General features: G+C 40.3%; 1 protein-coding gene across 1 annotated transcript; it reads left to right on the top strand.

Moving 5' to 3' along the window:
- Positions 1-317: 317 nt before the first annotated feature.
- IFNGR1 (interferon gamma receptor 1) lies at positions 318-25,312 on the top strand. The gene is made up of 7 exons (XM_082276563.1): positions 318-480; positions 9,814-9,928; positions 10,328-10,500; positions 11,899-12,047; positions 12,746-12,917; positions 13,957-14,072; positions 20,291-25,312. The coding sequence occupies exons 1-7, from the start codon at positions 393-395 to the stop codon at positions 20,789-20,791; spliced, it is 1,314 nt and encodes a 437-aa protein (XP_082132689.1). The 5' UTR covers positions 318-392; the 3' UTR covers positions 20,792-25,312.
- Positions 25,313-26,113: the final 801 nt, after the last annotated feature.

Genomic DNA, 26,113 nt, shown 5'->3' with positions numbered 1-26,113 from the left:
TCCACTCGTGTTTCAGAAGAAATGGGGAGAGAGCACAACTCACAACATGCCGAGGTGGATGGTGCTTTCCAAGCGGCTGGGGCTGACAGGTATGACCCAGCACTGGCCCTTAAAACACAGCATTAACAAAGCCAGGGCGGGCATCGCGGAGGTCACCACCCTGTTCATTGTTGGGACAGCCGCCAGGCCACGACTCAAGTCTCTTCCCCCTCCCTCGGCGCCCCTCAGGCGCGGACCGGCGGTGACCCCGCTGCTTCCGCCCGCCCCCGCACCGTTCCTGCCGGGCATCCCGCCCCTTCCTGCCCGGCGCAGGCGCCGCAGCGGCCACGGCGGAGCGGAGGCGCTGGGGCTTCACGAGCGGAGCGGCCTCCGCTCGCTCCCCACCCGGCGCCATGTGGGTGCCGCTGTCCCTCCTGGCTCTCGCGGCGCTGCTGGGGCCGCGCCGGAGCGCGGCTTCCCAGGGGGAGCAGCCGCCCGCAGGTAATGGGCGGGACGGGACGGGACGGGACGGGACGGGACGGGACGGGACGGGACGGGAGGATGGGGCGGCTGGGGCAGGCCGACCGACTGAGGGGCAGCACGGGTCACCTGAGGGGCGGCGGCACCGGCCGCGCCCTGTCGCGGAGTCCTCTGTGACCGAGCGCCGCCAGTGGTGCCGCCGGGCCCGCATCGCTGCCGCGGCCCGCTGCGGGCGCAGGGAGCCGTCGGGGCAGTGCGAGCGGCCGGGCCGTGGCGGGGAGGAGCCCCCGCTCCCCGGGGTTGTGCCGTGTTGTCCCGCCGAGGCGCCCCGGCCGAGCTCTCTCCGGTGCGCGGTTCAGCCTGGCCGCAGGCCATCTCGTGGCGCGCGCACCGGCGGCGCGCTGGTGACATCAGCCGTCATTTCGGGTGTTTGCACATTTTGGCACTCAGAACCAAATGGACTGGCCTGCTCCGCTGTGCTTTATCGCTTCCTATGTCCAAAGAAGCAGAGAAACTGGGAATTTCAGTGCGAAAATTGGGAGCACGGGACAGGGGAGTGCAAAGAAGGTATCGGGAGCACGGCCTGGAACACGCATATTTTGGCCAAGCACTGCTGGGGAGTAGAGGTGGCTTGCCAGCAAAGAACAGTGTTGTGTCTGTTTGCAGAGTTGTGGCAAGTAAATTACGAAAGAAATAGTCAGGTTTACATGTGTCACTTTAAACTGAAACGGTTCATTAACAACAGAGATTGCTGTCTAATAGTCAAAAGGGAACATGCATTTAATTTTTATTGAGACTGCTGAGGGCTGGCTGTGTGCCCACGCTCCTTGGATTCTGCAGATGGAGATTTCCTGGAGTTTAGATCCATGCCCAGGTGAAGTGACTGAACTTGATCACCCCTGAGCATGGGCCACACCAGACTTTGGAAGTCTGGTTAGGTTTGTCTCATATGGACTAGCAGTGCTAAAAATGGCAGTCTGCTTGCATTCTTGTCCCTTAATAGTTTGCATTTTGAATATCCAGTTTGTTTGACTTGGTTTCTGATTGTAAGTGGCTAACCTTGCAGGGAAACTATCTTTTTGCCACATTTGATCAGTAAGGTGGCTTGATATGTTAAATACTGTCTTGTGTGGATATGTTAAATATTGTCTTGTGTGGTCTGACTTAGTCTCTTTTAAGGGCATGCTTTTATTGCTAGTAAAATATGCCACTTCTACATTGTATTAAGCATTTTTAGGGTAAAAGCCACAATACCAGTAAATCATTTGTGAAATAAACCTGCTGTAATCTAGCCTGGTCCAGCACAACAGTTATCTCTGTAAGAGTAGAGAGCAGTGCTCTGGTGTAGGTGATGTACCAAGCTGCCTAGAAGCAGAAAGCTCATTTTTCTGCATGTGAGTGAAGCAGCAAACCCTCAGCTCAAAGGAGCAGAATGTATTTTTGAGTTAGGTTTTGAAAACGCAAGCAGCATTTTCTTGGTGGCTTATACTCAGCTTGGTCACAGCCACTATAACGATGCCCTTCAGAGACTTCATCATATAAGTAAAAACTTAATTTTTTGGTGAACAAAAGCATCATGAAGGGAGTTCTAATTGACATTGCTGTGTATTAGTTGAATGAAAATGGTGGTTTTATATGTAATGACTAGTAACATGTCCTTACTTCATTATAATATTGGTGCAAGCAGATGTGGTGACTTACAGGGGAAGAATTAAGGTAGAAGGGGAGTCTGAAGCATGTTTATGATGCTTTCACATACAGAATAGCAGGGTGGGTCAGGTTGGAAGGGACCACAGTGGGTCATCTGGTCCAACTTTCCTGCTCAATCATGGTCATCCTAAAACACATGGCACAAGATTGCATCCAGATGGTTCTTGATTATTTCCAGTGAGGGAGACTTGACAGCCTCTCTGGGCAGTCTATTCTGATGCTTGGTCACTCACACATGAAAGAAGATCTTCCTTGTATTCAGGTGCATTGGTTTCTGCCCATTGCCTCTTGTTCTGTTGCCTGGCACCAGTGAGAAACAGTCTTATTGGCACTCCTTTTTCAGATACTTGTAGACATTGATGAGGTCCCCTCTGTCATCTCTTGAGACTGAACAGGCCCAGCTCCCTCAGCCCTTCCTCATAATGAAGATGCCCCAATTCCTTGATCAATTTTGTAGCTTTCTGCTGGACCTGCTCCATGAACTCCATGTCTCTTGTACTGAGGAGCCCAGAATTTCCATGGCAACAATTGCATGATTATTTTTTTTTCCTTGAGTCTTGTAGGGCTTTCAATGTGCCAGTCGTATAATAGATACCTCAAGACTGAGTGTGTAATGAGGAAATGTTCAGTTGTCTTCATCTTCCGTTGTAGGACACCATTTTCCTTAGAAAAGGAATGAAGCCAGACAACCCAGCAGCAGCTGGAACACCTCCTGCATTTCCTGCAGCTGGATGCCTAATGTGCCTGCATTGATAGCCCTCTGACTCCACAGTCAGAGGAGCTGGGCACTTTTGATGGGAACTCTCTGTATTTTAGTATCATGGAAGACAAGGTCTGTGGTCAAGGTGAAGAAGATTTAGAGGCTGTAGTAGCAGTTCAGGTGCTTACTGCACACTGGAAGCCAGATTTCCAGGGACATGTGTAGTTTGTTTATGCAGCTGACTTCCTGTTGTATGGGATAATCGTGGTGGTCTTGAGTTGTTCTTTTATGGTTCAGGTTATTGGCATTCATAGCAGTTGATGAGCTGCAAACAAAAACAAATTAGGTTGTAGAAAGTGCTATATTTAGGTATCATCTATTACAACACTTCTATGACAAAAGGGAAGAATAGTTATAAAATAGATAAAACAGTATTTAACTTATTACATCAGGTTTTTTAAGTGTCCATCTTGTGCAACTTGCTGTGCTTTTTCTCAAGATGGTATTCTCCGTGTGCCTCTCTTGTTAGTACAACTTACAACCTTGTGGAAATTTTTATCATAAACAACGATTTTAAAAACTCCACAGAACAGTGTCAAACCTCTGAGCCCTGAGAAAACACAATTCTGTTAATAGAAGCTGTAAAAATGCTCTGTATACTGTGTATAATGTTTATTCATGATACTTAGGAAATCATTTAAGTTCATTTCAGTAAATATTAAAAAAATTAATAGCTTTAAATTTTACCCCAGTCATAGTACTCACTTCACAAATAAATTAGTTTACAAATGAATTTGAGGTCTTTTGAGTACTTCTGGTAGAACCTTCTGCATAAATCGTTGTTACATGCATTAATTTAAGCTTGTTTGTAGTAAATTTTTTAAGGAAGTACCATCCAGGTATGGGAGTGGCATTAACAGAGAAATGCATGTCCTGGGTTTCTTTTGGAGGGATAAATCAAAGCGGGTGAAGGCAAACACATGCAAATATTTTCACATACACCATGTGGCTGCTGCCGCTTAAAAGAAAGCCAGTCAGGTAGCAGGCACAAAAGTTCTTCATCTCCTTGGTGCTTGCCAGCATGCCAAGCTCCCAGCCAAGCACAGCCAACAGGCAGCTCCCCTCCAGCAGTCTGATAGGAGCAGGAGCTGTTTAGTGCCTGGTCTGCTGGAAGTGCACAGAGAGGCAGGCATGCTAACCTGGGTGTGCTGCCTTGAAGGAGAACGTGGCAGAAGGCAGAGCCGCTGCTCTGACAGATATTCCCATTTCTCCCCAGGGCCCGTGCCTGGTGCTCCTGCAGCCTGTGGTGAGCAGTGACCCCTTCCTGCTCAGATTCTGTCCTGTGGTGCTGGGCAGTGCTCCTAGCTCTTCTCTAGCCCCCAGATGGCTGAACTCTGCTTTAGTGCGGGCCAACTTTGTTTGATTTAGAGCAGATTGAAGTGAGGATATTAATGGTTAGGAGGACCATTTGTCATGGTTTAACCAAGCGTCATGCGGCTGCTTGTTCACTCCACTACCAGCAGGACTGGGGAGAGAATCAGAAGGGTAAAAGCTGGAGAACTCGTGGATTGAGATAAAGAAAGTTTAATAGGGGGAAGCAAAATCCATGCGCATAAGCAAAGCAAAACAAGGACTGAATTCACTGCTACCCATGGGCAGGCAGGTGTTCAGCCATCTCCAGGAGAGCAGGGCCCCATCACAGGTAAGGGTTATTTGGGAAGACAAACACCATGACTTCAAATGTTCCACACTTCTTCCTCCTTCCCCTCACTTTATGTCCCGAGTGTATGCAACACAGAAAGCAGCAATACCCTGGGAGCCCACTTGCATTGCCATGGCTGTTATCAGAATGCTCCCAAGGCACACCACAGTGAGGTGATAAGCAGTACAGCAAGCAGCGAGCACTGGACTCAAACATACAGTCAGGAAAGTGAGCCCCGGGACAAACACAGGAGTGTACTCATTACTAACTAAACAGCACTAAAACCTGTAAATTCAGTCTAGTACATCTAGTCAAGTCTGTCATTATCTCAAACCCTTTGAATCCCAAGTTGGGCACCAAAAAAAAATTAAGGAAATTCAGCCTTCAGAGAGAGACTAAGTTGTTTTTATGTGTTATTTTTCATCCTTAGCATTGACTTGCTGCCTTCCGAATCCATTTTTCACAGTATTGGTTGCCTTTTTGCCACCTTTTTTTCTGTTTGGGTATTTTTTCCAATGCATATGGCTGCAGAGGCGTGCAGAACCATTCAAAGGTCGTGCAAATTGATCTTTTTTCCCTTGTCTTCATGTTCATTGGCGGTCAAAGTAAGGAGAGTGACTTTTTTACATTTGTGAAGTCATCAGAACTGCTACCCTTTCTGGGTGCAGTTAAAGGGGATGTGTGAGATCAGGTCCCTGTATGGGCCGTTTATGTAAGAGTTGGACTCAGTGATCCTTGTGGGTCCCTTCCAACTCAGAACATTCTGTTAATCTGTGAAGTGAAGCAGCTGTAGGTAAAGCACAGGGCTGGCACAAGGAAGGCACACTTCTCCCGGTCAGGGGCCCAGAAGGGACCAATTTGTTACCATTGCAGCTGTTTGTCTTTAAGTGATGAGTTAACCATGATTCTACAGCACAGTTCAAGCTGTCGTCCCTCTTGGCCTGTTGAAGTGGCTTGTAAGTGTTTTCCTATGATGTATCACTTGGGGATTATAAGGATTTGTTTGTTTTTAATGGAAAGCCAAAACAGGAACAGACTTTCAAAATACGTTTTTACGTGTTGTTTTTGCACAGTTTGTCTTTTCAAGCTTTCAGTTTGTGCTTTCAGTCCATATTTCAGTGCCTAAATGATGTTTAAAAGGCACATATGACTTGAATGAACTTTTATGGCTTTTAGGTCCACCGTTGTCTCAGATAGCTGTACCATAAACTCTGCATTGTGGATTCATCAGGCCCTGTTCTGTTGCGTACATTATTGCACTTCAGCTGAATTCCACTTGTGTGAGCTGTGGTGACAAATCCCTCTGTGTATATAATAATGTCAGAATGAGGGAAGGAACTTCAGTGTTGCACAAGATACACGTATCAGCTTGAAGGCTGTCTCATTTTTACATCTCGGAAATGTCCAGTTCATTGAATTAATTTTTGCTCTAGGCAATGCATTGCTGAGGCTCAGTGAACAGGTCGGACATCTACATATATACAAAATATTAAGTCCTTCTGTAGAGGCTTTAAAAATAGGTTTTATTGAGTACATGGCTGCTTCAAACTTGTCTTTCATAAGTACTTTCAGGTATTGTTAAGGAACCATTACATAGTGAACAAGAATGTCCGGTTTCAAGCTGGTAAAGAAGTCTGTATGGTTTGCATATGTCTGACCCTGCTGAGATTTGTGAGAGGTGTGCAGTGGGTGTTTTTGACTCGGAGAAGTAAATGCATAAAATAAGACAAGTTAGACTTGTTCTTCACAAGTTACTCCTGTCTTGTAGGTAAAAACAAGCATTTTCTGCCTTGATAATGTACACTTTTGAAGCAGAACTACATCATATATTCTGTGCAAGTAGTGGATTAGTTCTAAGAATTATCTGTCTTAGTCTTAGAAGACACTAGGTACACTTGTTTATGTTACTCTGAAAAAAACCCTCCAAACCAACCCAATATCCCCCTTATTTCTTAGCAGCCTGAAATCAAGCAGCAGCAGATACTTGAAGTAAAACAAGTCTTTCAGTGGAGTTTGGCTTTTAATTTCTTCCTGCATGTATTTCCTTACTGTCTTCTCTGCAAGTTTGCTGAAGATGTAAATGTCTACTAAATCTTAAATACATTAGTTAAGATAATTGCACATTGAGAAGGTGTTTGATTATGTATATACACATTCGTGTCCCATAGTAGTCACCTGATGAGATCTTTGTCATCAATATGGCAGCAATAGTTTGAGTTGTTTGCATGTGGACAAATTAATAAATTTCTGTCCAAGTTATAAACTGATGCAGGTGTGAGTTTCTTGAGATAAACTGTGTGGTTGTATTCCCACATCTATTTTTTGTTAAATGCTAAACATCCAGGTCACCCTGTGGTCCTTGTCTTTGCTTTTACCCCTCTCTTAGTCCTACCTTTGCTTTCCAAAATTCCAGTTCTTTATCCTCAAAATACAGGCATGTTGAATTTCTTCTCCTGGCATGCTTAAAAAAGATATCTGATTGGCCTACCTTTGCCCTTTATTCTATGGATGTAGAGCTGCTTTCTGCAGTTCCTTTTATGTTGTTTTACAATACAGATACACATTTCAAAAATTGTTCTTGCTGTTCTCTGTTGGCTTCTCATCAGCCAGTGTTCCTGTCCTGCAAGGCAAGGTGAACTGCAGATGGGAATCACTTTGTTTGAACTGGAGGCAAACTAGAACTTGTTGAGTTTTCTGTGTCATGCATTATAACATGAATTGCTGATCAGTTTTCTTATCTCTTTCCATACTTGCTGTCTCACTGTTTGAATTTGCACCTTGAGTGTTGCTGCATTTATGTTTATTATAAATTAAAAGGAGTTTTATGTTTAATAGTTAACCTTTGTGGCACTAACTGCTATTGTCATCTTCCACTTATGCCTGCAGAACAACATAGAATGTAGCATAAAATGTTTAGAAAAATGAATGCTTTCATTCTGGGTTCATTTCAATGGGTTAAGTAAAACAGTGTTTCTGTAAAGTATTAGGGCCTTTTACTGGTGATACGCAGAAATGGCATATGTGAAGATTAGACAGTGGCACTTTGAAAATCTGAAGGGTTCTCTGTGGTCTGCACTCTTGATGCTGGAGTGAAATGGGACTGCGGCATCCCCAGGCACTGTCTCTGGAGAAGAAACCATTAGAAATCAGATAGCCAGCCTCAGTAAAGGGGCTGTGAGCTAGACAACGAAGATCATTTGTTTAGCACCCTCTGCAAGGCCTCACATGCCTTGAGAGGGGGGGCAGCACCTCCCAGTTCAGGATCGTTGGCAAATTGGCCCAAGGTGCATTCAACTCCTGCACCCAGATCGTTGGTAAAAATCCTGAACAGAACAGGCCCTAGGACTGGGCCCCAGGGAACACTGCTGGTCCCCAGCCAGGTGCAGCCCCATTCACAGCAACCCTTTGAGCTCTGCCCTTCAGCCAGTTCTTCACTCAGTGCACTGTGAACCTGCATGTGCCAACTTGTTCAGAAGGACAGAATGAGGGACAGTATCAAAAGCTGTATTAAATCCAGAAAAAGTACATCCACTGCCTTCCCTTCATCCACTAGGTATGATCAACTGATTAATTAATAAACCAGTTAAATGGGACTTTCACTTTGTGAATCCCTGTTGACTGTTCCTGGTGATAGTATTGCTCTTTCAGTGTCTTCCAAGAGCACCCGGCATGATCTTCTCCATCATTTTTCCACGTGCTGAGGTTAAGCTAACAGGTCTGGTTTTCTGGGGTCTTTCCTCATGCCCTTCTTGTAAATTGGAATAGTGGCTGGCTTCCAGTCAGCAGGAAACCTTAGGCAGGTGATGGAGGGGTCCTACTGTAACATTTACTACCCCCTTCAGCGCTCTGGGGTCGTCCCCATTTGTTAAGCAGTTTCTTTTGTATAATAGTACACAACAGTTAAATTTTTCTAAGGCTAGCTACACTGTGGCTTAAACTGGCATATTTGAAGTAATGTTTGTATGCTTTGGCCCATCTGTGTGCTTGACACCTCTTCTGTCAGCTTGTCACCTTTTTTTTTTCTTGTGGTTGTGAATTTGATGATTATGTTCCTTTTTTTTCCAATAGCTGAAATGCCACTCTTGTATGTATTAAAACATAAACCACAGAACCATTTGCAGAGTGATCTATGTTTCATGTATCAAACCTTTGTGGTCAATAGCATATCTCAACCTCTACGTATTACTTTCAGTAATGTGTTATATTTGTGGTCTTGTTCTCAGGATGTGAAAATTGTTTACTTTCCCCGAATATATCACAGAGTGAAGTTGCAGTACTTGCTTCGTGAACAAAGAGCACTGTAGAGCAGGTCAAATAAGAGTTCCCTCAACATGTTGTAAAAGCTACATTGAGAATACTAAGGGTGCCAAACCAGACATTGAAAAGCTGAGTTGTAAGAGTTAAATTTAGTTGAGTGACCTTCATTTATCTTTTCTTCCTGAGTATCATGTGGCAGCCTTCAAGAGTTACAGCATACTGTAATTTTCCTTCCACTACAGCTGCTTCATTGATATCCCTGTTGCTGTTGCTGCTTAAAACAGATACTTGTTGAATATGGAAAACTGTCAGTGTTGCTTCTTATTTTTGTATTGCTTTATGACATTACCTCTGATACAGATGTATATGGAACTACATTATAGCTTCAGTGTTCAAATTCCTTACAAATGTTTGTAGTTTATTTTGGTCATCACAGCTTACTGAAAATACTGCTGGAGTGGTAGAAGTATCACTGTTAGAAATTCGTGTGGAATCCGGGCTTTCCCTAGCAGGCCTGTTGTATTTTGGCCTTGGAGGTCCAGCTCTGGTACCATTTCCCACCCCAGCTCCTCCAATTCATTTTATGAACAGCAAGAGAAATCTACAGGAACTGAGCTAATTTCCTCTAACTTGAGTAAAGTCTTACTATCTGTCTTGCTGGTACATCTGTAGAAGACCAACACAGGGGTATAATCATCACTGCCTATGAACCTGATATGGGCTGTCTGATGGACTTGCTTTCAGTGAATGTGGGTTATCTGAAGTTGTTGCAAAGAGGACAAAAGCTGTCTCTGAAGGAGAGATTAGTAATAAATCACCTTACAGGGCTCATAGGTGTCTGTACTGGTGACAGACTAGCTCATTTGGGGCAAGTATTTGTGATTTTTATGTCTAACGTGTTGCCTTTTCCAAATAATTTAGAAGTACATTTGGCTGTTCTTGTGCTTACAAAGGTTTATCAAAGTGCAATTGTTCTTTCTTCTAGTGCCTTCACCAACAGAGATTGTAGTAACATCCGAAAATTTCAAAACAGTTTTGCATTGGCAGTACCCATCTGTGCCTGTAACTCCTCGTTTTATTGTGGAAATCAAGCCTTACAAGTAAGTTCTTACTATTTTATTTCCTATGCCTGATATTCTCTAGAAGCATATAAAAGCAGTCAGTCCGTGGTAAATTCTTTTGTTTCTATGTAGTGAAGTCATGTAGGGTGAAGGTTGCCCAAGTGTGAATGAAGGCAAAATTTGTCAAGTAACAGAATGGTTGAGGTTGGCAGGGATCTCTGGAGGTCATCTGGTTCAAACCTCTTGCTTGAGCAGGTCATCCAAGACTGTGTCTAGTTGGCTTTTGAATATCCCTAAGGGATGCAACTCCACAACCTCCCTGGTTAATCTGTGCTGTCATGGGTCCTGGCCACCCTCACAGTTTTTTATTACAGGCAGTGTATTGTACAGAATTGTGCAGTTGAAGCTGTATTTACTATTATTTGATCTATTTTACAGTTTAGGTTACTATAAGAACGTCTCAACCTGTGTGAACACTTCAGCTCATTTTTGTGATCTCTCAGAGGAAATATGTGACCCTTATTTATCTCACTGGCTTCGAGTTAAAGCTTTTGTTGGGTCACAACAGTCTGAATATGTCGAGGCAAATGAGTTTATTTTGCAAAGGCATGGTAAGTTGTATCTAAGCTAAACCTTGTGATTTTTTTTCAAAAATTTAGGAAGTTAGTAATTGATTATTATTTTTGCTCTGTTATTGCACTGCATTTGGGAGTATCTTAAAGCCAGGAGTCCAGGATGAAATGAAGAGTGATTGCTTAGTAGGAACTTCATAGTACTTGTTAGCCCTGACTCGGAGGTATCTGAATATTTGTTTCAAAATGTCTAAAGGCAAGAAGGTGATGTGGATGGTGCACTCTGAATCCTTCCCATATTCTTGCCTGGTGCCCCAGAAACCAATTTAGGGTGGGAAACTGTCACCAGACAATGTGGACCTTGCTTGACACTAGAATGCCATGTACTGATAGCTTCAGGTATCTAGGTACTGTAAGTTACTATTTTTTCATGTAAATCTTTCGGCCTGCTTTGGAAAAAATTAGCCTTTAGCATTAATATTGTAAAAGTAAATTTTGTGTCTACAATCCAGTGTGGCAGGCTCTGGCATTCCATGGGCAGTGCAAAGGAAATGCAACAGAATGAGAAAAGACCAGGAGTCTTTTTACCATGCTTGCTTCATTCCCAACATAGAGCTTTCAAGGGAAACCTGGTGCATGAGATTCTATCTGACTTGGGTTATGCTTTAGCTAGAGCTGGATTTCTACATTGCTGGAGCTGAAGGAGTGGAGTCCCTCTTTGTTTTCTGCTATGATTCTGTCCCCACCTAACAGTCCTATGACTTGAAATAGTGGCTGGTTTCTAGAGTTTGACAAGGGGACAGAAGTCAGGGTAGTAATGCTGAGTGTGACAGTTTCCAGAAAATTGGTGGCCATGTATGGAAAAGAGAGACAAAACACTTTTCCCACTGAACAAGAAACTCGTGTTCAGTCAGACCATTAGACACGAAAAATTCACATAAACCATTGCCATGGGAAATCCAAAGTTTCCAAATGTTGCTTACAGTGAGATTTGTTTAGCTTTTTGTATAGCCTTTGTTTCAGTACAGTACTGTTTTTAACTGAGGTGATTTATGGTGGGATCTAGTCAGCAGGATCTTGTGTTTGGTTCTCATTTGTGTATATGTTTAATTGCTGTTAGCTTTTTCTGTTGTCAGCTGAATTTTATGGATTTATGTGTGTAGGAAAGTTGAATTGTTTAATAGTGAAATTCTTCATGGACAATCTGTTTCTATTTTAAAAACTTTAGTTAATTAATATTAATTAGTTAATGTATCCAAATGCCTCCATTACTTCTAAGCAACAAAGAGGTCTTACCACAGCTATGGAATATTAACAGCATGGGAATAAATACGTAAGTCTTCTCAAATCTGTGATGAATTTTGGAAAGCTAACTATAAATACCATTATTTTATGTTAAAAGCTTTGGCCTAATAGCAATGGTGCAATGTGTTGCAGGAAAAATAGGACCGCCAAAACTGAATCTCTCAAGACATGGTGATAAAATCGTGGTTGATATTTACCATCCTGAATTCCCTCTTTCTTGTATTGAAGACATTTATTCAAGGCTTGAGTACTTGGTGAGTGCTCGGAATAGTAAAAATGAGGTAAGTTCCAAAAATAAAATTCAAGATTAAAAACACTTGTTTACCTTAAATGCCTATACAAGGGATTACTCCTATGACACACGGAGCTAACAGATACCAAGAAAACGGTTGAGCACCTTAAATGTTGAGCACATTACAATGAGATATGTGAATGAAAAGTCTGGATTTTAGTTGCCCAAATTAATGCTTACAACAAAAATTAGATTACTGCATTAGCTGGACACAAGATAAGTGTTACTTAATCACATGCTGGTGTTTCTGTGTACATGCTAAACATTGGTAACTTTACTTGTGCCCCTCTCACTTGTCTAAAGAGACCTTTAATTTAAGAAAATTACCTTTCAAGGTATTTATACCAGTTTATTTAGCAGTCATGGAGGGTGAACTCAAGGAAAATTACAATAGGTGTGTTTACTTACAGTTAGCTTTTCATATGGATCCAGGTACAAGTTTTATAAATGAATTAGAAATGTGAATCTCTACTATGAACAGCACAAATTTTAGCTGGAAAATACCATGGTCTGATCAAATACAACATCTTGAGGTAGCCAGTAAGCTGATGTTTGCACAGCTTTTGCAAGGCATGTGGCTGATGTAGGAAACACATGGTGTTTTAACATTTTTTGAAGTGGTAGAAGGTACTGTAACACTGTTCTAGTGAGTCAGATGATATAACATGTCTTCCACTTTTTTTGCAGACTGAAGAGTTCTACGAGGACAACTGTACAATGCATAAGTGTAGCCTCAAAATCCCAGTTCCTAATGAAAGTTCCACATATTGTGTTTCAGCAGTAGGACGTTTTGATGATCTGATGGTTGGCACTCCATCAGAGGAAAGCTGCATTCCTGTTCCTCTCAAGCAGACACTGAGTAAGAGGATTCTGATATTATAGTGAGAACATACTGAATCTGAAGACAGATCTGATCTAGCAAGTATTTGAGGTCTTATATAGCCATTGGATGCCTGCGGGAGAATAGAAAAAATAGGGAAAGCTTAGTAATTATTTTTCAAAGGCATTTTGACAGTTCTGACCTTTACAGATCATGTATTGTTTTCAAGTGACCCTGACCTCTTTTTGGGGTGTTTTTCCTGTGTTGTTGGTATCACAAAACCTGTTTCCATTGCACGTGATCATTGGTGTGATTAAAAAAAGACATGGATCATTCTCTGAGCTATGTGGTTTTCATATGCATTGTCTCTTCTAGCAGCTGGCTTTTTGCTCAGCCTCCTCACTGAGGAAAATGTATGTAGACTTTTAATTTGAAGCAACTATAAACTTACAGCCATTAAATTAAGATATTGAACTCTTTTTCTTAATTAAAGAGAACAAAAGGCAGATAATGACCCAAATTTATATCTGAACCTCTTGAAATGTTGTAATTGTACTTCATTATGGCCTGGAATTTCAGCAAAGAGTTAAAGTTGATAGAAGCAGTTTTCTTGAATGCACAGGAGCAGCTGTATGAGTGAGGCAGGAGGGTGTTAAGGAGAGTCAGACTAGTGGAGTCCTACTAGTAATTGTTAACAATTCTGTGTTTTGGAAGGTTCCACGTTTTACTTTTATTGTACATAAACTCTGTGCAGTTATGTTAGTTAATATGCTATCACATGGAAAAAGTCACAAATGACTCCATCTGTCATCTCTTAGGAACAAAAAATTAGTTGCAAAATTCCTTTATTTCTATAAAAACATGATTATGTTTATATAAATTGAAAAGCTTCTGTCATTCTCATTTTTATTTACTCCATAAAAGTTTTATGGATTAAGTTTTTTTGAGTGAAAAAAGGTAGTAAATTGACTTACAGCTAAGCATTCTGAGCTATTACAATTTCTGAAATTGTTCTAAATGATAACAGCAGTGGCTTCTTTTTCCAAAATTCCTACTAGATTTTGCTTTAACTTCTTAGGTATACATTTTATCATCATTCTGTGTGTTGTTTTTGGGACCTTGACTGTAATAGCAACGGTGTACTGTGGCTGCAAGAAACTAAGGAAAAGGAACATAAAGCTGCCTAAGTCTTTGGTAAGTTCTATAACTACTGTATCTTTATGCCAATCTCTTGGGTTTGTTTGGTTGGGTCTTTTTGGCTTTTTTACCGTTGTCTCATAGATATTTAGAATTTATGCCAGTCTAATATTCTGATAGGCTTTGCAACTAGCTGCCTCTTATTTTTTTTAGGGCTAGACTTCAGTGTCTCTTTACCTGAAGTAGCAGTAGTTGGTCTAGTTTGAGAATTTGGTTCTTAAAAACTCAGTGTGTGTGTACCTAGAAGGTTTGTGTTCATTGTAGTAGCAGAGACACAAAACCACAGAATCACTGATGGGAGAAGACATCATCTACTCAAACTCTTTTGCTCAAGGACAAGAGCAGGTTACCCATGAGCATATCCAGATGGCTTTTGAATACTTGCAAGGAAGGAGACTCCACAGCTGCTCTGGGCAACCTATTCCAGTACTTAACCACCCTCACAGTTTTTCTTACATTCAGAAAAAATTCCATATGTTTCAGTTTGTGCCCATTTCCTTTCGTCCTGTCACAGGAGCTCTGAGATTCCTTCATTAAATGATAGTATTGGAATTCTGCTAATTGCTGCAATGTTCTTAGTGATGTGCAGAGTAAGGGGAGGGACTAATAGTGCTGTAGGAAGAGAGAAGAAGGACATGGGGAAATCTGTTCTCACACTAAGCAGTTACAGGGAAGAGAGGTCAGCCACTGCTGTATCTTAAGAACTCCCTGTAGCCATCCCTAGGAAACAGAGTGGATGTTCCTTAAAGAGCAGCAGCACTCCTTGGTTTCATGTCAGGTGAGAGTGGAGTATCTAACAACTATGGTTGTAATGTTCTCCTGGTGTCGTGTTACTCACAATAAATGAACAACCACAACTTCAGAGAATGCCACCTGAGGCAGTAGTAAACAGGACTCACAGGAAGTATGTCTTCTCAGTGGATAGAGAAAGTTTCATGTATATAAAGAGTAGGCAATGATCTTTGATTCCATGTTCTTCAGTTTCAAAATCCTTTAAAATTACTCCCCCATAGTCAATGCCTAAGATCCCTCTGGAATCTGCATTCTTTAGAATAGAGTATCAGGAGGTGAGATTGCTCTAAATGGAGATATCTAAGCCAGAGGTGGTCCCTTTGTAGTAAAGCAGTAATCTAGTTCACCAACTTGTGCAGCACAAGATGATTCATCTTATTCTGAAATTATATACACTTCTGGTCAGACAAAATGCTCTCTAAAATTCCTGTTTCTTTCCATGGACTGTGGTGGAGCCAGGGGACTAGTTTGGAGGTAGCCATTCACAGTGTAGGCTTTAAAAAAATCGGATGAGAGCAGCCTCTCTGATGGCATCTGCAGCTAGGCCCCAATATCAAAACACACAGGCCTGTAGAGATGCTGGAGGCTTTTTGTCATCTTCACACCAGTGTGTAATTGTCTGAATGTGTGACATTGTGTCCTGTGTACACACAACAGTAATGTTTGTGTTTAGGATTACAGTGTAGTGCTCAATGGATCCATAGTTATTTTAGCTTTCCAGTACCACTGTGATATCCCATCTAAAGGATCAGGAAAAAGAATATCACAAATAGAATGTGTGCTCCTTAATGCCTGTGAGCTTCCTGATACGTGCTCCAACTTCATGCTTGAGGCTCACCTTGTAGAAACTCATTTGTGTGCCCATATTCTCATTTTACTGGGCTGTATGTTATTTTGTGGTTCCTAGGCTCTGGCACCACAGTATGGTTCACATGCTGCATCGTATTTTATTGCTAAGGAGCTGAATGAGGCCTATAACTATTTATAAATATTGTTAGCTAGGTGGTCAGGCAATGAGACAAGCTCCCTTGGGAAGTGGTTACTGTCCAAATCCTGTTCAAAAAGCGTTTGGCCCATGCTCTGAGATGTATGGTTTAACTTCTAGGTTGCCCTGGGTGGAGTCAGGAGGTAGATGCTGATTCTTGGGGGTCCCTTCCAAATCAGGATATTCTATATTTCTGTCCATTTTCATTGAAGTCTCTAATGACAAATATAAGTTGTAGAGCTCATAGAGGTAGTTTCAACACAGGTAATATCAATACTATGGGAATGTAAAATGAGCAATTAGTAACTTATGAATAATTATTTTATGGTTAATCATTTAGAGTAATGAACAAACAATTTAAATAATTAATATTAATGATAAATTTAATTATATTGCATTATCTCTATAGACTTAATGGCACTTGGAGCCTGTCACTGACCTTTGAATATGCACAAGGCATTTCTTTCTGTACAGGTTATGATCATTGCACCTTACCTGAGCTTGTCTGAAAATAAAACATCTAGGGAGTTTTTCCATCTGTTAAAAGGCTGGGCAAGATTTCCTACCTTAGGACTGCTGTTTTTCAGCATTCTGCTTCCTGGTGACTTTAAGTAGATGGTAAAACATCATTTGAATGACTTCCAGCAACTTGGAATTTTCCAACAGAAGGGAAAATAAGGAAGAGTAACCATCAAGCAGCTACCTTTGTGAGTCTCACATACTTAGAGAAAAGAAAAAAAATGCATTGCCAGTTAGAGCTCCAGAGCTTTTATACTGTCTTTTTAAAGCTGTTCGTGACTCCCAAGAATTACATGTCAGTCATGTCTAGGTCCTGCTTCCACAGTGCAGCTGTCATTCGGTGTAGGCAATGGATGATTGTCTTCATCAGAAGACATGTTTGTTTAAATGTTTAAACATTATAAACAGTAGGATCCTACCAGGAATATGCATATGTGAAATGGGACAGAACATGTTAGTCTTCTGCCTGGATCAGAGGAATCTGATGTTTCAGCAGTTCAGCTGTAGTTAAAACTTTCATTTATTTTTCTCCCAAAAAGTATTACAAGAGGTTGTCTCTTTCCACCCATCATCTTCAGTCACTGCAGTTTGGCCTGTGGTTATTCCTGTACTAGATTTTTGTTCTAAGATTTGTGATAAGGGCTCACCCACTTTTAAAGGAACGTGACCCTAATTTACTGATACGCTGTGGGTATCTCTCTCTCTGCTTTAACGTCACTGTCTTTTTCTTCAGTGCCTTTTGTCTTTAAATTATGGCAAATATTTTTGTGGGTAGAAAAGATCCACTCTCTAAGAGAATGAGCTAAAGGTGAAAGTTGAGTCTTGCTTAAGCCAACTTTTCTGCTATCTGCTGATGCTTTTTCTGATTCTGACAGGAATGACAAAGCTGTGTTCTGTCTTTGTATTTGTAGAACACGTAAGGATATTCACAAAACACTTGAGAATTTTCTTTGCATCTGTTTTTTTTTTTTTTTTAGTTATACTACATAAATTTTTGATGTGGAGAAACTAGTTGTTCCTGTAAATATTGACTGACACTTACCACAAATAATTGTCATCTTACAAGAGAGGAGCTGCTTCATTACTTTTGTGAAAACTTTTCCCTGTGGGCATCTATAGGGGGCAGTAACATAGTCTTCTCTTCATGAATTTACACAGCATTAATGTTTTGAGGAACCATGCAAAGCCCACAAAGATTTTTGCCATCATCCTAATAAGATTTGAAATGGAGTTCTCAAGCTCTCCTCCAAGAAGCGTGCACCTGAAAATTACTTGGATCTCATGGGTGGACACATCATTAGAAAAGGAAGTTAAGAGAGAGCCTGACTTTCAGCAGTTTATTTCCCTAGTCTGTTAAAACAGTGAAAGACCTGAAAGCTCAGGTGCTGTTACTGGAGACAGGAAGTCATGTGAGTACCTGCACATGCCAGGAAATACTGCTGATGTCCATCTTAAGATCACTGGCTGTCAGTTTGCTAGTATTAGATAATATGCATAAAAAAAAATATTAACTTTCCTATAGTAAATATTTTCTTTCAAATAGCAACTGTATCTTAATTACCCTTGTTACTTAAGATCTTTTGAATGGCCTTCCAGTTAGTGTAATAAGCTATGATTCTTATCTTTGAAGCTACAAACAACTGCATGTGTTGCTAAATTGTCTAGTAGTCATGACTCAGTGACTCTTAACAAACCTTTGGTACCGGGAAACACACAGGAGTTTTTTCTTCTGATCACTTCCTCCTTTTGTGAATGGGAATAGGAGTGTCTTTGCACCATCTTGACTTGGTCAAAAACTTGCCCCGAGAAAAATGGATTTCCTCTTTTGAGAAGTCTTGGATGTAGTTGTACAGAGAATATGTATTTTATCCTGAAAGTCTCTTGAGTATTGCCAGTGCTCACTGTGAAATGCCAGACCTGTGTAGAATACAAAGTGATCCCTTAACACATTTTAGGACTGTGATTTTTTTAGAGCTGTGTGAAAATCCTAAAAGGACAGAAACAAGAACTCATTGGGTTTTGTTTTTAACTTCAGTTTAGCATGTACTGGTATGGGGAGAGATGGAAAGCTGAAAATACAGCTTTTGGCCATGGTTTCTGTAATACTTTGTTTTAATTCACATTCCTCAAGTATTCCACCTTACACAGCGAATTACCTTCTCTTGTCATTTGCTGTGTGATTATTGGAGTCAGATTTTTGCTGACCCCCACCCCAAAAAACTATAGATGCTGGTTCCTTGAAGATCAGTGTTGTATAGCATAGGTACCCAATATTTTGGATATATATCCACTAGTACACTAGTCCTTTAAGTTGTTCTTAACATTTTCAGTATCTATCCATTATTGATTGTAATCTGTTCCTTGCAGCTAACTTTTAAGCATCTGCTTCTTACGAATGAGTGGTTTCCATGAATTCTCATGGAAATTACTCTGAATAGTCTTTATATAGTATTCTGTTTCCCCATAACAGAAAATGAAAATCCAGAGACACTGATGGCTGAATGGCAGCTGGGTTCTAGTGTGTCAGGAGCCACCTGAATGCAGTTTTACTAGTTTTTCAGTGGCAACCCTTGATTCCCCGGGGGATTGCCTCACCTTTTCGATGTTCACACGGCTGTTTGTAAAAAAACCTCTTAGATGACCAGTAACTGCTCTTCAGGGAGTAGTGTTTGCTTGACTTGTGGTGGTGCTTGTTGTTTAGCTGGTTCGTTTTCCTAAATTGTAATGTTTTCATTGATCCAGCCTTAACCACAGAGTAGCATCAACAAGGTATCAGGGCTACTGAGGGGAAAGATAATGGGACTGAAGTGAGAGATGAAGGCAATTTCTAATGAAGTCAGCACAGTCTGAAGGTGTGAATGTAAAGCTACAGCCTCACAACCTTTTAATCAGGGAAGACTCTTGAAAAGCACAGTCAGATTGGATCATCTGGTTTTGATGGCACTTGCAGTTCTTACACTAATACAGACTGGGAGATTCTTTGTGCCTATTTGTAATTTCTCTTAATATTATTTTTCTTTCTTTCCTCCTCCTGTATACATCCCTTTCTTCCAAATTTGCCTCCATCTGAATTTTCAGGCAGATTTTTTTTTTTGTAAAGTATCTGAAAAAACAGTGATTATGTATTTTATTAAGAAGTTCAGGTATCTATAATACTTGGTATTGTGTGATACACATACATAGTGAATTATGAAATTTGGAAAAGGGCACTATTAACTCTTTCTCCCTAGGCATTCTGTTGTCTTTAGGGAACACCATCAAATAGCTGAAAATTTACCCTATTTTGTTTTTCATATGTATGTATTCTTGAAAAGACATTTAAAAAAAAAGACTAAAGAATTTAAACAGCCTGAAGGCATATCATAATTGTTTAAAGCAAGCTGGGGCATGGCCATTGAAGGAATTCATATGATCATCCTGTGGAGGGATTTCAAAGTGAAACATTAAAGTTTGTTGGAGCATTAAGGGACTTAGTGACACTGTGAAATAAGTTGGGAGACTCCAACATGGGTGCAGTTACTGGGTATGTTGTTAACTTCCCTCCTGGCTGAGACAGGTGCCACTGTAAATTACACTCATTAGCTACAAAGTATGGAAGGTTTTCCCAGCTGAAGAGTATTACATCTTTCCCTTCTTTTGCTGTTTTCCTCTACACTGGAAACTTCAAAATACAGTGAGTGACATGAAATGGATTTGATCCTTGTTAATGTGCTTGCCCAAAGAAATTTTTGAGATCTTGCATACAAGTGTTACTGGAACAGTTGAACTCATGGACATAGCCTTATGACCATACCAGATTTTAATTTTGCAGTTTTGTTTTGGAATTGGTTATATTAATGTTAAATTTGTTATTATCAACACACTTTTTTTTTTCAACTTTTAAACTCAAAGTTGATTTTTTTTTTTTTTCCCATTTAAGGTCAATGTGATGAGAAATCTGAGCACAGGTGCCTTACTGGGGCCAAAATCAGAGGGGAAGTATATATCCGTAATTAGCTTCCCATCAGGTCACTCGGAGTTGCCAGTGAATGGTGAAGTAACATTGCTGGAGATAGAGCCAGAAGAAGAAGCTGTTAGTCCTGTGACTTCCTGTGACGGAGGCCCTTCTGTCCCTTCCCCAGAGGCACCACCCAAGGTAGAAGAGGTCCCTGTGCAGGAAAGCACAGAGGAGGTATCTTCTGATGCTGATGAACAAAATTGTAAAGTAAAAGAGAGTTACTTCATTTCTGGCAGTAGCCAAATGGATACATGCAGTAAGTCTTCAGGGGCAGAGATTTCTACCACAGAAGCACAGCAAACAGTCATCCCAAGCAGCTGCTTCAAGTTTTCTGGCTATGACAAGCCTCATGTTCCATTAGATGTGTTAATGATAGATGTTGGTGAAGAACAGCCTGTGAATGCTTACAGGCCAACTGAGTAACCAGGGTAACGGAAGTATTTAACCACAACTCAGAAAGAACAGCATTACTGAAGGTTATGAAAAGTCTGGGTTAAATTGTGAACATCTACAAGTCATACTTGTTCTGCTCAGTTGACAATTGAAAGTAGTACCTGAAAATGACATAAAAAGTGTGGGGAAGTTTCATAATAACCACTTTTAGAAATGCCTTTTTATATGACATAACTCATTGTTTCCTATTTGAAATAGTGCTGTGTTTTTTTAACAATACTCTATAGAAAACATACCATTGACTATAAAACAGCAACTGTACCATTATTCGCTTCTGCCTCAAATCCTTTTTCAAAGTCAGTTCAATGAATGTAATGCTTAAGAAATCCTTCACTTGATTAGGATAGACATGTGCAAGAATTGAGAGGTTTTACCATTATTGGAGGTATTCTCTTGCTTATCTTCCTCTCTTGAAGAGTATTTTTATATTAAATTAGGTGCTACTATTTCTTTTAAGTAAGACTATGCCTATAAGCTCTTCCTGTAAATCTTAAGAATTTGATTCCATGTCAAAGAATTAAGAAGTAATGGCCATAAACTAAGAACACAAGTTTGCCTCAACATGAGGAAGAACTCCCTTACACTGAGGGTGGCTGGCAGAGCACTGGAGGAGGCTGCTCAAGGAGGTCACGGAGTCTCCCTCTCCGAAGACATTCAAAACCCACCTGGACACATTCCTGTGTCACCCACTCTCGGTGACCTTGCCTTGACAGGGAGTTGGACTAGATGATTTCCAGAGGTTCCTTCCAACCCTAAAAATTCTGTGAAAGTACCAGTTATTTGTAGGCTTTGCTGTTACTTGAGTACAGCAGCATCCATTTGGATCACCTAGTGACGTGAGTAACCATGTCATGTTCTGGATAACTCCAGAATGTATTAGCAAGCTGACTGATCATCACTGAAGGAAAAAAAAAAAGTCTGATGGGTGGTTGCACAAATTCTTTAGAAAATGTTTTCAAAATTCAAAAGCCTGGTTTTTTCTGGGGCATTTTATCCTAATATTTAAAACAATATATTCTTTAAACAGAAATCAATAGAATTTTTTCCAAGCATGTTTTCTAGCAGGATGAAAATCACTGCCATTTCCCCCCCCCCTTTTAATAACATAACTTAGGAACTACATAAAATCACCCTCCAAAAATATGTTTCAAGACAATAGAAAAATAGTGTGGTTAAACTGTACTTCATAAGTTTTATTGTCATCTGACAGCCTTCTGAATTCTGTATCAGAGAGATTGTAGTTTTGAAAACTGAGGAATAAGAATTTTATAGCTTTATATTGAAATGCATGCAATCCATTTATTTCCCTTTGGTCAAGATTTGATAGGTATTTTTTATTCATAGGAAATGTTTAGAGCAATCATTAATGAAGTTTAGTTCAGGAAAAAAAAGAACACTTTATAGTTACAAGTTGGTCCATTTACACAAAATTGTGGTTTTGTTTTAAAAGGTGTTTTTATAGGATTATCAGACTTGTTAGTATGTTACAGCAGGTGGTTTTAAAGGAAAACCAGTACTTCTGTCCTTAGATTTCTCAGTGCCATGAGTATTCTTAAGGTGAAGTTACTTTGTACAGCAGTTTCAGGAGTGCTTCCATTCTTGTATATATCAAGATATTGACCACAAAGGTACAAAAGATTTAAAGACAATAGCTATTTTTTCCCATCTCTACTCACAGGAAGGTAACAGATTGGTTAGCAGGGTTTTGATAATTTTAGGAAAAGCCAAATTAAGCAGGTGAATTTTGTAGTTACAGTGTCATGGAAAGCCCAATTAGTAGTTGTTAGCTGGCTGTGATCTGTTTCTGCGTTATATTCAGATGTAGTGAGATCCCCCTAGCAACTTTTCCAATGTCATGTTCTGGGTTAAGTTCCTAGAAGGCAGTGCTTAGTGACTTTCTGCTTAGGATGCACTAATGTGTAGGTCTTGCCATGGCAAAAGTGCAGAAAATAACTCTCTTGGTGTTACAAGAAGGCTTTTTTAAAATCGGCATTAATTGCCCTGAAGCTCCTAGCAGGCTGTCTACTAAGTACCTGAGCAGCTGTGTCTTGTGCAGAGATTGGAGTTGATGTAATTTCTTCCTGAGTTTGGAGGTTTGTTGATGAATATGAATTGCAATAAATATCTCAGGAATTTATAAACGTCAGGTAAGTGTTTAAGTTGAACTTGGCTCTGAAGGGATAGAGAGGGCATTAGAAACTGTGAAGTTAATCTTGTTTTATGGGAAGAAGTTTCTGGTCAATCTGCTGAGTTTTCTTTGCAACTGCTCAGAGTGCTTAACCTTGCACTTGGTAGCTTGTTTTCCTTCTGTCAGTTTTGTCCAAAAAATAAGTAGGATGTTGGTGTTCTCCAAGAAGGTCAGGAATTAGCTCTGGCAGTTGTTGGATCTGATATATCTGCCTCAAAACTAAGATTCTGTCAGAAGCATGTAATTTTTTTTAAAATTAGATTTGCATTCTTAACAGTGCATCAGGAAACCCTGGTGGTGTTAGAACTAAGAGTCAGCATCTTAGATTTGTGTGAGCTAAGTGTTTCGTTGTTCTGGAAGATTTTCCTTTGCTGACACACTGGAAGAGGAATGCAGATAGACACATTTTAAAACCAAGTGACTTTCTCAGATTCTTCTCTCTTTCCCCTGCAATACAACTACATTGTACATTTTTCTGAATCTTTCAAATCACATGGAGTCAAATGTGAATAAAAGGACCCAGCCAGGAGCTAGGATATCATTAAGAACAGTGATGTTGAGATAATAAGAAGTGACACAAAAATATATCATAATATGTGGGAAAAATGTGGCATGGCAGATAGTCATGTGTATGGGAAAGGCAGTGTTATTTTATAAGCTGAAGATCAAAACCAGTGGAATGAGTGCTTTGTACTATATCACGTATATGTATCTTTACACACACACAACAGAAATATCTGCTCTTGAAATACAGCATGGTTAAATGTACTTTTTAATCAAAATTTCTGAACCTTAACTACAAAAACCACTGAATTAGCACCATCCCTGCAGTCTGTCTTCTGTGTGCTTCATACTTAACTAGTGGCACAGGGATAGTGTAGATGCTTAAATTGCTCAGGCAAGCTTACAGCTTTTGTAATTGTGAAATAAAAAAGTTTAAGGGTGCGCACAGCACAGGATTCTTTTACTAGCTGTGACTAGCTGAAAATGTGAGGCCACAGTGAGACAAGGATGTGTTTCTGGGTCAGTTGCAAAATTAGAAGTTACCACCAGTCCTGCTTTCAGCAGTTGCCAGTAGTGGTATTGAGAGCTTAAGAGTAGGGCAAGTCATGGTGGTAATCTCGGGATACAGTCCAGTAGCTTCCAGTGTGAGAACTTCTTGGGATGGAAATGGAAATACCTTTCCAGCTACAGGTAGTTAGCCATGCTTTTGCAGTCCAATAATACCAAATATCTGAGCAATGTGGCTGGGAACCTGTCAGGTAGTATTTATCTATACCTTTTCACCTAATTGAGTTTGTTTAATTGATTAATATTCTTGTGATGAAGTTGTTTGCTTGAGCTTCTGGATATTCATACATAGCACCTTGATCCAGAATATGAAAGTGCCTAACATTTATACATTCAAAATCATTTAATATTCATGCCTTTTACAGACCTGTCAGCTATCCAGTATGACACACTTAGAAGGTTTTGACACTTCAAACCTTTTCAGCTGATTTTTACTCTTGTCCTGGCTGCTTAGCATTCCTCCCTCTCTCCTGAGGATGATTTGGGTGATGATGTAATATAAGACTCCAAAACATTATATCCTGTGAAAGAGAACTTCACAAAATTTCTGAGAACTTCAGTTCTTGTTCTTGAGTGGACATTGTAATTTTTTATTATTAGATCTGCAATTAACAGTGAAGTATTGCAGCAGTACTGCATGCTGGCACAGAAACATCAAATCTGCTTTTGTGTGGTTTTCCATGTAAGTCAGTAATTAGTTTCAAAAAAAAATTGTCAAATCTACTAACATCTGTGGAAACAAGACACCATGTAAATTCCCAGTTGCCTGGAACAGACTTCCATATTTTTATGTAATCCTTCACTAGAAGATTGCAGAAAAAGAAACTTGCATGAGAAAACCTGTTTTTCTCAGGGTTAGGAATAACCACCAGTTGCTTTGAAGTGCTTCCATGTAAACATGGAAGTATTGAGTATTAATAAGTAAGAGATGTTGTACTTGGTCCAAATTAATGGTTTTAGTGTGTCTTAAAAAAACCAAAAACCCAAAAAGCAAAAACACAACCAAAATGACAAACCAAATATGAAGCACCTTGCATCTCAGGAAAAGGTGGCCTGTGTAGATTTCTTGAGTGGGATTTTTTTTTTTTTATAATTTAGTCCTTTAACTGAAGTTCTTTTTTATTAATGCCCCATGTTCTCTAAATGGATGCAGTCATTGGGCTGAAATCTGTAATTAAATTCCTGTAAATACTGTACATTTTAAATGTTTTATATGAAAATAAAAAAATTAAGAAAAATGTGTGTCCTTGCCTCTTTATGAGTGGTGTCTTTTGTTCTGAAGATTAAATGTGCTTTTGAAGCTCTCTCAGTTCATGTTATGTGTGTAGTGTATGCCTGAGCATTATTGAGAATCAAAACTGTGCTTGGGGGAGGTGTGTGTGGCCCGTCTGTGGCTGTGTGCAGCCAGTTCCTGGATCCTACTGCCCATCTTCATCCTTGGCGCTGCACTTTCTCTTCTGCCCTTTGGCGCTCTTGATGCAGCCTGCAGTAACTTAAGTCCAGTTCTATTGCTTGGGCCTGGGGATGCTTCATTATGTTCTATTTTTAAATTGTGGACAAGGATTAAATGGTCAAACCATTTGAATGGATTAGTTGCTACAGAGTGAGGGAAGCTGGCCTTCCTTGAAACTGTAACTGTTCATTAGAAGTTTTAAATGATCACTGAACTCTTATTTGTGTGATATTTTAATTTCTGCTGTCCAGCCACAGCTTGAAAGAGGAAAAGCAGTACAAGCAGAGCAAATGATGAGCAGGCAAACCAGGAGGTTCTGCCAGCCAGCTTGCAATGTATCCTGCAGTTGTCAGATGCTTGCAATGTGAACGGTACAGCAGGAAGGGTATTGACTCTGATACAGCTTTTTTCTGTGCCAACATCACTTGAATAACACAAAGTCAAACAACTTCAAACTCAACAACTTACTCCCCTTCAAAAATGCCCTTTCAAAGAGAGTAAATAAAATCCTTTCTGATTGAAAATACAGAGCAAAAAGAACAAAAATAAATACACTGTTTTCTTTCTGGGTATGGCTGTT

This window comes from Coloeus monedula (genome assembly GCF_965178545.1).
Source record: "Coloeus monedula genome assembly, chromosome: 2".
Classification (NCBI taxonomy): domain Eukaryota; kingdom Metazoa; phylum Chordata; class Aves; order Passeriformes; family Corvidae; genus Coloeus; species Coloeus monedula.
This window is presented reverse-complemented; position numbering and strand designations above follow the sequence as displayed.